General features: G+C 44.0%; 1 protein-coding gene across 3 annotated transcripts in view; it reads right to left on the minus strand.

The window, feature by feature from the left end:
* Nucleotides 1–1831: 1831 nt before the first annotated feature.
* cfap53 (cilia and flagella associated protein 53) overlaps nt 1832–16065 on the minus strand; it is a 16517-nt gene continuing 2283 nt past the window's right edge. Inside the window, exons 1-8 of one of the 3 annotated variants that reach the window (XM_024380813.2) lie at nt 8685–8749; nt 4602–4831; nt 4322–4495; nt 3908–4211; nt 3581–3799; nt 3243–3459; nt 2977–3079; nt 1832–2337 (exon numbers count right to left, since the gene is read on the minus strand). In XM_024380813.2, the coding sequence (XP_024236581.1) occupies nt 2094–2337; nt 2977–3079; nt 3243–3459; nt 3581–3799; nt 3908–4211; nt 4322–4495; nt 4602–4627 (1287 nt within the window). In that variant the 5' untranslated portion in view covers nt 4628–4831; nt 8685–8749 and the 3' untranslated portion in view covers nt 1832–2093. Of the gene's footprint in view, nt 2338–2976; nt 3080–3242; nt 3460–3580; nt 3800–3907; nt 4212–4321; nt 4496–4601; nt 4832–5226; nt 5879–8684; nt 8750–16065 lie in introns of those variants that run through there. The other 2 variants (XM_024380812.2, XM_042302187.1) reach the window with 2 other exon arrangements.

Genomic DNA, 16065 nt, shown 5'->3' on the forward strand with positions numbered 1-16065 from the left:
GCACCCACTCGTAGCACACACTACAGCAGGTATATCTCACTGGCCACCCCCAAAGCCAATTCCTACTTTGGTCGCCTTTCCTTCCAGTTCTCTGCTGCCAATGACTGGAATGAGCTGCAAAAATCACTGAAGCTGGAGACTCATATCTCCCTCACTAGCTTTAAGCACCAGCTGTCAGAGCAGCTCACAGATCACTGCACCTGTACATAGCCCATATGTAATAAGCCCATCAATCTACCTCATCCCCATACTGTATTTATCTTCCTTTGCACCCCAGTATCTCTACTTGCACATTCATCTTCTGCACATCTACCATTCCAGTGTTTAATTGCTATATTGTAATTACTTCGCCACCATGGCCTATTTATTGCCTTAACTCCCTTATCTTATCTCATTTGCACTCACTGCACATGGACTTTTTCTTTTCTTTTTTTCTACTGTATTATTGACTGTATGTTTTGTTTATTCCATGTGTAACACTGTGTTGTTGTATGTGTCGAATTGCTATGCTTCATTTTGGCCAGGTCGCAATTGCAAATGAGAACTTGTTCTCAACTAGCCTACCTGGTTAAATAAAGGTGAAATATATATATATATTTTTTTAAATAAAGAGAACAGAGATCACAGATGGAACAGGTCACAAGGAAAATGACTAGTAATGTGCTATTTGCTCATTTGGTTTCCAAATGTCAATCCATGCCTTGTACAATAATACACAATTATTTTTCAACATTCTACAATTTGTACTGTATACATTCCACTGAAGGTCACATTGAACTACAGTAGTATTGATAACTAGCACAGATAAGTAAAAGGGTTTGTATGGAAAAGGGTTTGTGTTATTATGAAATGGGCCTAAAACAGTCGGTTACAAAGAGGATAGAGATTACTCAGTTAGTGCTTGTGAAATATTTTCCACAGCAATCCGTTTGGAGAGTTGTGTATGCCTCATTCCACAGCAGTTGGTCCTAAGGTTGGGGCTAACACCATGGGTTGCTTTGGGAAATGACACTGAGATAATAGGACTCAATGCTTTGACATGCCACTAACAACCTGTTCTGGTAACTCAGCCAGACTAACCACTGAATTCCTACCACCTGCTCAACTACCTACAGGTATGTGCCATGCGATGAGTCTAAGCATAATAGACTTAATGGCAGTATGACACTAAAATCCAGTTAGTCGAGTTGGGTGATACAATAAGCTTTTAGCCCAATTCTTATTTTTGGCACCACTAAATCATGCCTTATTTAAACATGCCAAATACAGGCACATCTCATTTTCGCTTGGTAGATTTATATAGCACATGATGCATTATCTTAAATGTCACACACACACACACACACACACACACACACACACACACACACACACACACACACACGACAAGATAGTTTTTCTTGTATCTTTCTCTGCCTTCACTTGCTGTAACTATATCCAGAGAAAGCAACTTATGCTCATGACACAATGTATTTCAGACTTTATCCCTGTATCTAAATCCAACAACGTTATGTTTGCCATCACGTGATATTACATTACATTGCAATAAAATCCAGAAAGACACTGCTTTCTTAAAGTGTATGCAGGCAGGCCTCCACCTCCACAGTAATATTATTCAATTGAAAATCGACTTATCCTTAAATTAGGTACATTTAATATACCAACAACGTGCTCATAAAGAGTTCCTGAAATTGAACTGAAAAAATACATTTTCAGCGCTACCTACTGAACAAAATATGAACAGCTTTGTTCCTGGGGAAATCCTCCATCAATGTTTGCAATATAGCACTCTGCCATGGAGCAAAATGGAAACATTTTCTGAAATCAAAAATATGATTAAGCTTTTTTTATTTGCATTTAATATCCATTAGCCATTTTCTGAGAAACTTGGGACAGCTAATTTCGGATTTGTCTTAAGAGGATTACACATAAAGCACTTGCCGGAGATGTATGTTTGTGAGGTAAGACAGGATCAGGCGTGTGGGTGTATGGTTTTTAGAGATTCGTTTTTGTGTATGTTGTCTGAATTACGAAAGTATGTGTTCCCTGTCGAGCCAGGCCATAAATGCATTTGCTTTACTTCACATGCTAGGTTACTCCAAGCTAAACTGTCCCTGTGGGTTAGTGGAAGAGGTTCTCCTGAAGGGGTGGACAGTCCTGGTGTGTGAGGTAGGCCTGGAGAGGATCTCCTGCATCTTCCTGTTGTACTGCTCCTGGTAGACCAGGCCTTGCTGGTGCTCCTGCTCTGTCTGAGATCTCCCCTCATCACGCAACTGCTGCTGGTACATCATCTGGGCCAGCAGGTCTGCCTGGAACTCCTGACAGCCCTGTCTCAGACTGGGAGAGGAAAGCAGAGATATGTATTAATTGTGAAGACTCCTGCTGTGTGTGAAAAAGGGTCAAATGATTGTGTATTTCTGTGAGAGGACGCATGTCAGAATCTTTGATCACACTATGCATATGTAACAGTATAACTTTATACCGTCCCCTCGCCCATACCCGGGCGCGAACCAGGGACCCTCTGCACAAATCAACAACAGTCACCCATCGCTCCACAAAAGCTGCGGCCCTTGCAGAGCAAGGGGAACCATTACTTCAAGGTCTCAGAGCAAGTGACGTCACCGATTGAAACGCTATTTAGCGCGCACCGCTAACTAAGCTAGCCGTTACACTCACCCCCCTTTTGACCTCCTCCTTTTCCGCAGCAACCAGTGATCCAGGTCACGGCACCAATGTAACAGTATAACTTTAGACCGTCTCCTCGCCCATACCCGGGTGTGAACCAGGGACCCTCTGCACACATCAACAACAGTCACCCATGAAGCATCGTTACCCATCGCTCCACAAAAGCCGCGGCCCTTGCAGAGCAAGGGGAACCACTACTTCAAGGTCTCAGAGTAAGTGACGTTACCGATTGAAACGCTATTTAGCGCGCACCACTAACTAAGCTAGCCATTTCACATCCGTTACACATACCGAGTTTTCTCTCTCTCATCCAGCAGTTTGTTCTCCTGTATGGTTTTGTTTAGCCCGTCTCTCTCCTCGGCCAGCTGAGCCTGTTTCTGCTTGTTCAAATCCACTAAAGAAGAAGCACAAATACACAAGCACACACCATGAGACCACATCCCATTTAAAATATGACTTGTGATATAAACGATTCATTGTAAACTGTAAATCAACTGCACTGTCACAGAGGACCTGCCCAAGTGACAGATCTGCTTCCCTCTCTTCCGCTTTCTTACATTTCTCCTGGATCTGCAGGCGGCGTGTGTCCATCACATCCTTCATCAGCCTATCCCTGGCTTGTTTCTCTTTGTGACACTGCTCTGCCCTCCGGGCCCAGGTCTGCTTTAGCTCTGCCTCGATCAGCTTCTCTGTCTCCACCTCCTGTCTCTTCTGCTCCTCAAGCTGATCGGCCAGATACTGCTGGTACCTACTCTGCTCCTCTCGCAGTTCAAGCTGTGGTACACACACGCTCAGTCAGTTATCATCTGCCTCTTGTAGTTTCATAAGATTTCTTTGTGTGCCAAATAGTGACAATGTGGTAATTTAACATGCTAATACGACTCCACTTTCCCACCTTCCTCGTGACCTTGCCCTGTTTCTCATCTCTCTCCTCTGTCAGCAGCTGCTCGAGCATGCTCATGTCCAGGGCCAGCTCGTCCTGCTGCTCCCTGGCCTGGCGCTTCATCTTCAGCCTCAGAGAGTGGTCGAGCAGCCTGCGCCGGCTCTCCTGACCCTGGAGCTTATGACGGTGCTCTCTCTGCTCCTCCAGATGCAGCATCTCTCTCTGCTCCCTCTGGGACACACACAGAGAAAAACAGAGAGGGTTCAATTAGTGATCACAAAGCAGAAACCCACACAGACACAGAGAGAAGCATCTCAGTTAAAGGCTGAATTCGCCTACCAGTAGCAGGGCCTCTTCCTCTTTGAGCTGCTTGGCCTGTTCTCTCTGCTGCTCGGCAGCCTCCATTTGGACACGCAGGTAGACCAGCTGCTGCAAGTTACTCTGGCGTTGCCTCTGCGCATCCTGGCCCTCCCGCTCCTCCTTGGCTCGCCGGTCGCTCTCCCACAGCTGAGCAAAGAGCTGCTCCTCCTCCTCTTTCTGCCGCTGCGTCACCTGCCGTGTACATAGCTGCGCAGCCCGCTCTGTGCAAATTTCGTCCTGCCTGCGCCGAGTCTGTTCAGTCCGGAGCTCCTCACTCTGCTCTCTGAAATTGGTCCATTTAAAAAATCGATTTGTATAGAGGTTTGAACACACACATAGAAAAGAAAGCTGCAACATTGTCTTGTAGAACCTCCCTTTAGGTGTTCTCTCTACCTGAATAGCTGTTCAAGCTTGTCTTCAACCACACTTAGTCTTTCACTCTCCCTCCTCTCTCGCAGTAACTTGGCTCTCTCTCGCATCTTGGCTTGTCTCTCCAGTACTGTCTCCTTCTTGGTCTCCATTTCTCTCAGCAGTTCCTTCTCCTCTGCCTCCAACATATCATGCAGTCTAAGGGAGACAGGGGTGATAGACAGACATGGAGCAATTGAAATACCTCTATTAAAAAAATATGATCAGCTGTTATGGGAACTCAACCGAAAGATTTGTCACAGACCTATCCCTCCTCTCATTGATGGTCATCTGATACTGCCCAATGGCATCTTTGACCCGTCTCTCAATGGTTCCCAACACAATGCGCCGGTCAGAGTTCTTCTCCCAGCGCGTCTTAAGATCACAGGTGTTCTGGTACTTGGTGAACTCCAACACCTTGTCCCGGGCCTCCTCCTGTTTCCTTCTCTCCAGGATGAGGTAGTCTGGAGGCCTGGATGATGGGAACCTTGCCCTCTGGAAAAGGTTGGTGAGGGTTTAGTAATTATGTTTATGGGAGGCAGCAGATTCTCCTGACCAAGTGACCTGGCCAAGGAAAACTCCAGGCCCTACTGTAGTTATTTGCTTTAACTAAAACATTGTACAGAACTGTCACACGGGAATCTATCTGGCTACAGTACAACTAGGGGCCAGTTTTCCTACCCAGGTCAACTGGGGTCAGGAAAAAAAACATTTAAAAAAAATTGCTAGATATGCTTACTCTCTAATTTTACAAAACAATACGTTTGTTTAGCAATGTACAACATGTAGTGACGCGTATTAACGTTAGCTAGCTCACGTTAGCTTGCGGTAGGTTTCTTACTAGCTAGGATACTAACGTTAACTAGCCACAGAGTTTGTGCTGAACTTACCACAGCCACTGAATGAGGTGTTGGTCCCGTAAACTCGCGACATTGTGGTTTATTTCTAGTCTGACTGGCCAACATACTTGGACACAAAACAAGCTTCTTCCCAGCCAGATACTTCTATTTGTCCTGCATCCCATCAAGTTTCCCAACTGTTTCATGGACCTTGACGAGGAGTCTCTCCGGCGATTTTGTTGACGGAACTAGTAAATTGTTACCATGACAACTACAAAACATGCTGCAGGAGTTGATCACTGGCGCCGTGTTCGAATACCCATACTAACATACTGTATTCTACATATTTAATGAGTATATACTACATACTATAAGTTAATTTTAGTATACTGTAAACGGAACAGTATCCTTTCAGTTGAGCGTACTAGCTCTTCGCCGGTCTACCGGAAGTTGATGCTGTTGCTATGCAACCTCTTGCTAGCTAGTAAGCGTAACAAATTACTAGTTAGACATTTTACGACTTCGGGTGTGTTCTTAAATCCAACCTTGAGTGCCAGAGTCCGCTCGTAAATTCAGAGCGTTGTCATTGTCCGTTTGTAAAGTCAGAGCGTTTCGCTCTCGGAGCGCACACTGGACGCTAGGACCGAGGAGTAGGGTTTGAGCGTTCTGACCTTACAACGGCAGTCAAGCACCATTTTTTTTCACCTTTATTTTACCTGGTAAGCGAGTTGAGAACAAGTTCTCATTTACAATTGCGACCTGGCCAAGATAAAGCAAAGCAGTTCGACACATACAACAACACAGAGTTACACATGGAGTAAAACAAACATACAGTCAATAATACAATAGAAAAATAAGTCTATATACAATGTGAGCAAATGAGGTGAGATAAGGGAGGTAAAGGCAAAAAAAGGCCATGGTGGCGAAGTAAATACAATATAGCAAGTAAAACACTGGAATGGTAGATTTGCAGTGAAAGAATGTGCAAAGTAGAAATAGAAATAATGGGGTGCAAAGGAGCAAAATAAATACAGTAGGGGAAGAGGTAGTTGTTTGGGCTAAATTATAAATGGGCTATGTACAGGTGCAGTAATCTGTGAGCTGCTCTGACAGCTGGTGCTTAAAGCTAGTGAGGGAGATAAGTGTTTCCAGTTTCAGAGATTTTTGTAGTTCGTTCCAGTCATTGGCAGCAGAGAACTGGAAGGAGATGCGGCCAAAGGAGGAATTGGTTTTGGGGATGACCAGAGAGATATACCTGCTGGAGTGCATGCTACAGGTGGGTGCTGCTATGGTGACCAGCGAGCTGAGATAAGGGGGGACTTTACCGAGCAGGGTCTTGTAGATGACCTGGAGCCAGTGGGTTTGGCGACGAGTATGAAGCGAGGGTCAGCCAACGAGAGCGTACAGGTCGCAGTGGTGGGTAGTATATGGGGCTTTGGTGACAAAACGGATGGCACTGTGATAGACAGCATCCAATTTATTGAGTAGGTTATTGGAGACTATTTTGTAAATGACATCGCCAAAGTCGAGGATCGGTAGGATGGTCAGTTTTACGAGAGTTTGTTTGGCAGCATGAGTGAAGGATGCTTTGTTGAGAAATAGGAAGTCAATTCTAAATTTAACTTTGGATTGGAGAAGTTTGATGTGAGTCTGGAAGGAGAGTTTACAGTCTAACCAGACACCTAGGTATTTGTAGTTGTCCACATATTCTAAGTCAGAACCGTCCAGAGTAGTGATGCTGGACGGGCGAGCAGGTGCAGGCAGTGATCGGTTGAAAAGCATGCATTTCGTTTTACTTGTATTTAAGAGCAGTTGGAGGCCACGGAAGGAGAGTTGAATTGAATTGAAGCTCGTCTGGAGGGTTGTTAATACAGTGTTCAAAGAAGGGCCAGAAGTATACAGAATGGTGTGGTCTGCATAGAATTGGATCAGAGACTCACCAGCAGCAAGAGGGACATCATTGATGTATACAGAGAAGAGAGTCGGCCCAAGAATTGAACCCTGTGGCACCCCCATAGAGACTGCCAGAGGCCCGGACAACAGGCCCTCCGATTTGACACACTGAACTCTATCAGAGAAGTAGTTGGTGAACCAGGCGAGGAAATCATTTGAGAAACCAAGGCTATCGAGTCTGCCGATGAGGATGTGGTGATTGACAGAGTCGCAAGCCTTGGCCAGGTCGATGAATACGGCTGCACAGTAATGTCTCTTATCAATGGCGGTTATGATGTCGTTTAGGACCTTGAGCGTGGCTGAGGTGCACCCATGATTAGCTCTGAAACCAGATTGCATAGCGGAGAAGGTACGGTGGGATTAAAAATGGTCGGTAATCTGTTTGTTAACTTGGCTTTCGAGGACCTTAGAAAGACAGGGTAGGATAGATATAGGTCTGTAGCAGTTTGGGTGTAGAGTGTTACCCCCTTTGAAGAGGGGGATGACCGCGGCAGCTTTCCAATCTTTCGGAATCTCAGACGACACGAAAGAGAGGTTGAACAGGCTAGTAATAGGAGTTGCAACAATTTCGTCAGATAGCTTTAGAAAGAAAGGGTCCAGATTGTCTAGCCCGGCTGATTTGTAGGGGTCCAGATTTTGCAGATCTTTCAGAACATCAGCTGACTGGATTTGGGAGAAGGAGAAATGGGGAAGGCTTGGGTGAGTTGCTGTGGGGGGTGGAGTGCTGTTGACCGGGGTAGGGAGAGCCAGTTGGAAAGCATGGCCAGCTGTAGAAAAATGCTTATTGAAATTCTCAATTATAGTGGATTTATCGGTGGTGACAGAGTTTCCTCTCCTCAGTGCAGTGGGCAGCTGTGAGGAGGTGTTCTTATTCTCCATGGACTTTACAGTGTCCCAGAACTTTTTTGAGTTTGTGTTGCAGGAAGCAAATTTCTGCTTGAAAAAGCTAGCCTTGGCTTTTCTAACTGCCTGTGTATATTGGTTTCTAACTTCCCTGAAAAGTTGCATATCACGGGGGCTGTTCGATGCTAATGCAGAACGCCATAAGATGTTTTTGTGTTGGTTAAGGGCAGTCAGGTCTGGAGAGAACCAAGGGCTATGTCTGTTCCTGGTTCTAAATTTCTTGAATGGGGTATGCTTATTTATTTAAGATGGTGAGGAAGGCATTTAAAAAAAAAACAGTCATCCTACTGACGGGATGAGGTCAATATCCTTCCAGGATACCCGGGCCAGGTCGATTAGAAAGGCCTGCTCGCTGAAGTGTTTCAGGGAGCATTTGACAGTGATGAGTGGAGGTCGTTTGAGGTCGTTGAATTTGTGTGAGATTGAGGGCATCAAGCTTAGATTGTAGGATGGCTGGGGTGTTAAGCATGTCCCAGTTTAGGTCACCTAGCAGCACAAGCTCTGAAGATAGATGGGGGGCAATCCGTTCACATATGGTGTCCAGAGCACAGCTGGGGGCAGAGTGTGGTCTATAGGAGGCGGCAACTGTGAGAGACATGTTTTTAGAGAGGTGGATTTTTAAAAGTGGAAGTTCAAATTGTTTGGGTACAGACCTGGATAGTAGGACAGAACTCTTCAGGCTATCTCTGCAGTAGAATGCAACACCGCCCCCTTTGGTCGTTCTATCTTGTCTGAAGATGTTGTAGTTAGGGATGGAGATTTCAGAGTTGTTGGTGGTCTTCCTAAGCCAGGATTTCGATACGGCTAGGACATCCGGGTTGGCAGAGTGTGCTAAAGCAGTGAATAAAACAAATTTAGGGAGTAGGCTTCTAATGTTAACATGCATGAAACCAAGGCTATTACGGTTACAGAAGTCATCAAAAGACAGCGCCTGGGGAATAGGAGTGGAGCTAGGCACTGCAGGGCCTGGATTCACCTCTACATCACCAGAGGAACAGAGGAGTAGGATAAGGGTACAGCTAAAAGCTATGAGAATTGGTTGTCTAGGATGTCTGGAACAGAGAGTAAAAGGAGCAGGTTTCTGGGGGAGATAATATAGCTTCAAGGTATAATGTACAGCCAAAGGTATGGTAGGATGTGAATACAGTGGAGGTAAACCTAGGCATTGAGTGATGATGAGAGAGATATTGTCTCTAGAAACATCATTGAAACCAGGTGATGTCATTGCATGTGTGGGTGTTGGAACGGAATGGTTTGATAAGATCTAATAAGCAGGGCTAGAGGCTCTACAGTGAAATAAGCTAATAAACACTAACCAGAACAACAATGGACAAGGCATATTGACACCATGCTAATGTTGGCTAGCTACTTCCAGACACAAATGAGAGTGACCACTCTGACCATTTTACTCGCCATAGCAGAGCTGGGTAGGCAGTTTTTATGTTGTCCAAAGCGTTGGTGGCAACAATTTAATGAAGTTTTTTTTGTCTGCCATATTCAACCGCTGTTGAGCACTCGTACATGCATTATTCTGTGCTCTGGACTGGTACACAATCGGAGTAGATAGCCAGAGCGAATTTACGAAAGCACCCAACGTTCATTGAGAACGCACAATGACAATACAATTTAGCTAAGAATGGAATAATTAAGTCAATAAACGTTGGGTAGTTAGATGGCCTATAGTTAATATACTGGCAAGTTTGATGTATAAGTAGCCAACTAACGTTAGTTAGGTAGCTAACATACAGGTGTTGTGCCGAAAATCTCGCCCTGCCAGAATCCCCCCCCTTTCTAATTTCCTTAATTTTGTGGCTGGAGTCAAATACTTTCTGTGGCACACATCAGAGTCAAATACCTTCTATAGAACAAACTTCACGTCAGGATAGGCATCCAAAAGTAATAATGAATGTATGTGTGTTATATTAAACATACTGGACGGAGTAACATGTTAGCAAGCAATAAACATTTTATTACTATGGCTGAATTATAATAATATTATTATTATCCTTACACATTAAAAAATACTAGTCGAATGAGACATGGGAGAGATGACGAATTTAGGCTAAGATATGTATTTATAGACTACAAAATCAGTTGCGGATTTAGGTATGGGCGACAATGGCAGCCGCCCACCGCCACATACACTAGAAACAAATAGCCAAACCGAAAACTGCAGACAAAAATGCTTTCTGCTACTAAGATCAATGAAATATAGGCTAAACTGACAACGAAGTGAAGAGCAGAAATCTCAAGTTCTAGCAAGCAAGTTGCAGCAATGAACGATTTTCGGCACAATGCCTGTTCATACTGCTGTAATGATATGCTATGTGGTTCGTAAGGACAGCGTAGCTAACAAATTGTCAGCGTGTAAGGTAACTTATTGGAAAAGTCATTACTTTATTACATTTGTCAACATTTTGTTGTCATAATTAGTTAAAGCAATGAATTTGTATCCGCTGTTGGACTTTGGCTGCATATTTTCCGCCATTTTCTTGAAATCTGAAAACGATGTGTATCCATGCCCATTTCTTGAAAAATTGCATTATGGGCCCTAAAGTACGGAAATACTGTCTTTTAAAAATATATTTTATTAACAACAAATCAATACAGAAAGTACATGAGGGAACACAGGTATATATAGATTATATACAATGGACAATCGAGCTAGGGGTTACAATATCACATTACAATTACACAACATATAATTGTAAGTATGTAACAGCTTTTTTGTTAGTAGAGTATTTAATTGTCTTAAGATACAGTTCAATTTCTTTTTGTAGGGTAAGAAAGTGTTTTTTTGTTTGTAAATTTGCATTTGTGTATATGAAATTTGGCCAAAAGAATAATGAAATTAATTACATAAAAATGTATCTTATTTCTATCGTATGTAAAGAATCCAAGAGTACATCTCTCCACAATAGTGTAAAATCTTCATAAATGTGTTCATTTATAAATCTACTGATGTCTTGCCAGTTTTCTTACATGAATACAATGCCAAAAAAGATCCAACACTGTTTCTGGGCTGTCATTACAAAAGGAGCAATTTGAGTTGATGTTTTCCTTAAACTTCTTCATATAGTGGTTGGCAGGATAATATTTATGATTAATTTTAAAAGAGACTTCCTTAATTTGGTTAACAAGTAGGTATGTGTGTGGCAACATCCAAACTTTTTTTCCAACAGATATTATCAATAAATCCATTCCAATAAGGCATGACATAAGGTATAGATACAATATCCTGCTGAAACAAGGTTCGTATCGCTCTGTTGTTGAATGGACCAAAAGAGAAATAAATCTTTCCTACTGATGAGTCAACAGGGTCAATAGAAGGTAAGCTCTGGGGGTCAGGTCTTGACACGTTTCTGAATAACAGAGCAACACCTGAGGGAATGGCATCTAAAACAATTGCAAACTCGTTAGGTGTTACAGGGACTGTTGTGTATTGATATTCTAGTTTTGTCCCTTTAGGGCACCAGTAACCACCCTTGCTTACCTACGTTGAAATGCTTGGAATGTTCTTCCTGTGAAACCCATTAAACAATGCCCACGTTAATTGCTACTCCCGTCTCATGTCCTGTCCTTATATTAGTTGTCTAAGTAATACAGTGTGCTATACAACAAAACTGGCGACGAGGAAGAAACGTTCTCACGTTTGTGCTCATCATCTTTGGCAGAAAGTCTTGAGTTAAATTCGTTTTTTTTTCTCGCTGTAGAAAGACGCAAACAAAACGTGGAGCTAGCCAGTCGAGTGATGCTAGCTAGCCTATGATGTCACGGCAACGAGTGCCTGGAGGGATAGGAAGAGTTTCGCTAATAAAATAATAATAATAAAAAAGTTAAGAGTTTCGCTGCGGGAGAAAGGGAAGTCAGCATGAGTTAAAATAAATTTAAAAAAGGGTCTGGGAGTAAGGGACCGTGTGAAAAGTGTAAGAAAGAAAAATAAACCGAAATTGTCTGCATTGATTGGAAATATAGGAACATTTGATGAATCTGTGGAACAATGGAGTTCTTACACAGAACGTTTTGAGTACTTTGTGTTGGCAAATGGAATTAAAGCAGAACATTTTTGACTGTTATGGGAGGAAAAACATTCAACCTAGTGATAAATCATATCATGATTGTGGCTACCTTAAAAGGACATTATTCTCCCAAACCACTGATAATCGCAGAGAGATTCCGGTTTCATAAGAGAAATCAAGAGGAGGGGGAATCAATCTCACAGTTTGTGGCTGTATTGAAACAGTTATCTGAACACTGTGAATTTGGGCGATCAATGAGTGACACTATACGTGATAGGTTAGTGTGTGGCATGCGCAGCGAGGCAATTCAGAAACGCCTTTTGACTGAGAGTAACTTAACATTGCAGAGAGCAATAGAAGTGAGTACGTCAATGGAAATGGCAAATAAAGACACACAACAGCTAAGTGCATTGACCAAAGTGCATAAGGGGTCTACGGAGTAAAAAAAAAACAAGGCAGGAGGTGGGAAGCCATTCTATTGCTGTGGGAAACCAGGTCAACAAGCAGAGGAGTGTTGGTGCAAAGACTTAGACTGCAGAAGTTGTGGAATAAAAGGGTCACATCGAACGTGCATGGAAAAAACAAAAATACACAATCAAACAAAGTACTGAACAAAGGAAAAGTGACTTCAGGAAGTACAAAAAGAAAGTGCATTAAATGGAGCACACAGGGGATGAACAAAGTGATACCCTGTCTGAAGGGGAAGAATCTTTGCATGTTTTGTCCATTTTAGACAATGGATACGGGTACTGGGTGACACCGCTACAGGATGGAAACGCAGTACTGATGCACGTGGACACTGGAGCAGCCATATCTTTGCTGTCTGAGGCTGTATACAAGGAGAAACTACATCACCTAATACTACAGCCCACAAAGATGATGCCTGAAACATACACCGGTGAGATTGTTCCAGTGAGAGGAAGCGTGATTGTTACAGTGGAGCTCAACAAACAGAAGGTAAAGCTACCACTCTACAAGGCAAACATCCAGCATTGCTAGGACGCACATGGCTGGAAAAGATCAAACTAAACTGGCAGGAAATTCACATGGTTGCAAAAGAGGACACAAACCTACAAGGGATATTGAGGAAACATGCGGATGTGTTCAAAGGAGACCTTGGCAGTATGCTTCAAAGCTAGACCTGTCCCATACGCCATAAGACCAGAAGTTGAAATTGAGCTAAACAAACTAGTCGAGAGTAGAGTATTGGCTCCAGTGAATGTTAGTAAATGGGCTACACCCGTTGTTCCAGTCATAAAAAAAGATGGATCACTCAGACTCTGTGGTGATTTCAAAGTCACCATTAACCCAGTCTTGACTGCTGAAAAATATCCACTACCCCTCATTGAAGACCTCTTTTCTGGTTTAGCTGGAGGACAAAAACTCAGTAAGATAGGCCTGACATAAGTCTATCTACAGATGCATGTGGACCAAGAGTCACAAGAACTGTTGACCATAGTGACTCACAAAGGACTGTACAGGTACCGGAGGCTTCCTTTTGGAATCACCTCAGCTCCGGCCTTGTTTCAGAGAGCTATGGACCAGATACTGAGCGGGCTCACTGGTGTCCAATGTTACCTCAATGATTACCGGGGCCACATCATCGACAGTTCTGGGCTCCGAAAGGCGCCATCGAAGGTGAAGGCCGTTGCAGAAGCTCCATCCCCACAGAATGCGAGTCAGCTGAGATCATTCTTAGGACTACTGACATAATACGCTAAGTTTGTGCCAAACCTAGGTAACATGTTAAAGCCACTGCATGAACTTTTGAACAAAACCAAACAGTGGAAGTGGACAGACAGATGTGAGGAGACCTTCAAGAAAGTGGAAACAGCCTTAGCTCAGTCAGAGGCCCTAACCCACTTCAACCCCAACTTGCTATTACAGTTGGCATGTGATGCATCGCCTTATGGCTTTGGTGCGATTGTCTCACACATCATGCCATCAGGTGAAGAAAGGCCAATTGCTTTCGCATCACGGACCTTAAGTAAAGCCAAGAGCAATTATGCACAGATAGAGCGTGGAAGCACTCGCCATTGTGTTTGGAGTTAAGAAATTTAATCAGTTTCTGTTTGGCCGAGAATTCACACTGCTGACGGACCATAGACCCCTCACCTCCATCTTTGGTCCCCACACCGGCATTCCGTTGCTTGCAGCCAGCCGCATGCAGCGATGGGCGTTAATTGTTATCTGCTCACCAGTACGACATCAAGTACAGAAGGTCTGAGCAGCACTGCAATGCAGATGGCATCTCAAGGCTTCCCTTACCTGTCACACACACTGAGCACTCCCAGGCTGAAATCTTCTACTTCAAGGAAGTGACAAACGCCCCAGTTACGTCTGTCCAAGTGAAAAAGTTCACCCACACTGATCCAGTGATGTCTGAGGTCGTAGACATTGTCACTCGTGGAAAAGGAGAGATGTCGGACAGCCTACAACCTTACCTAGTGAGGAGAAACAAGCTCACAGTTAAGTTTGGATGCTTGCTATGGGGTTTTTGAGTCATCATACCGCCGCCACTGAGAAGGCAGGTGCTTGAAGAACTCCATTCAGGGCACTGTGGCATGGTGCGAATGAACGAGATTGCACGCAGCTACTTTTGGTGGCCAGGTCTGGACGCAGTTATCGAAGACAAGGTCAAGTCATGTTCTGCATGTCAAAAGATGAGGAACATGCGTCAACTAGCGCCACTACACCCATGGGAATTCCCAGAGGAGCCTTGGCAGCGAGTCCACATAGACTATGCAGGCCCACTGGAGGATTGTATGTTCTTAGTCGTAGTTGACGCACACAGCAAATGGCTTGAGGTCACAGTGATGAAGAGCACCTCAGCGGAGAGAACCATCGAAGAGCTACGGTCAATCTTCAGTCGCTTCGGCTTGCCAACGCAACTCGTTAGTGATAATGGCCCCCAACTGGTGTCTGAAGAGTTCCGGTCATTCATGGTAGCAAATAGAATTCAGCACATCAAGTCAGCGCCGTATCACCCTGCAACAAATGGCCTCGCTGAAAGGTTTGTCCAAACAATGACCAAGCTTTAAAATCATCACAAGGGAACGGCTCCCTCAATAGGCGTCTAAACACCTTCCTGTTAACCTATAGAAACACTCCCCACGCTACAAGCAAAGTGGCACCCGCGTCAGCCATGATGAAAAGACAGCTTCACATGCGACTCAACCTCCTGAGACCTCCAAAGACGAGACAAGTTGTACAGACACAACAGAGAGCACAGGTGGAGAGACGGAGCAAAGCAAAAGACAGAAGCTTCATAGCTGGAGAGAGTTCTTGCTCAGAACTACTGCAAAGGTCCAAAGTGGATACCAGCCACAGTGGTTGCACAAACAGGGCCTGTGTCCTACACAGTTTACACACCAGAAAACATAATCTGGAGGAGACATGTGGATCAACTGTTGCCAGGAACCAACCGCAGAGATGACTCATGTCAAGTGACAAACCAAGATCAGCTACTGGAGACCTACCATGACAACGAGCTATCACTTGAACATCCACTGTAGCAACCTACAAATGTGGAAAGTGCTCCAGACTCACCTGAACCAGCCAGAGTGAGTACTGTTGCACCCCAGTCTGGGCATACACCATCACCACTCAGAGATAATGTGACTGTAGACTCACCTGTACGTCGTCATTACCCTGCAAGAGAAAGACGACCCCCCTGAAAGGTTGACTATTTAGTTCAGACTAACCTCCGACATTGGGGCAGAATACACCCCTGGGTTAAGTCTGGGGACTGAGGCAGTCTACTCTCTATCCCTAGTTTAGAAAAGGATATTCTGAAAAGTTCATTTATTTACATTAAGAGAACTTGTATTAAAAATAATATGTTGTGTATTGATATTCTAGTTTCGTCCCTTTAGGGCACCTGTAACCCCCCTTGCTTACCTACGTTGAACTGCTTGGAATCTTCTTCCTGTGAAACGCATTAAACAATGCCCACGTTAATTTCTACTCCCGTCTCATGTCCTGTCCTTATATTAGTTGTATAAGTAATACAGTG

This window comes from Oncorhynchus tshawytscha, linkage group LG20 (assembly GCF_018296145.1).
Source record: "Oncorhynchus tshawytscha isolate Ot180627B linkage group LG20, Otsh_v2.0, whole genome shotgun sequence".
Lineage (NCBI taxonomy): Eukaryota > Metazoa > Chordata > Actinopteri > Salmoniformes > Salmonidae > Oncorhynchus > Oncorhynchus tshawytscha.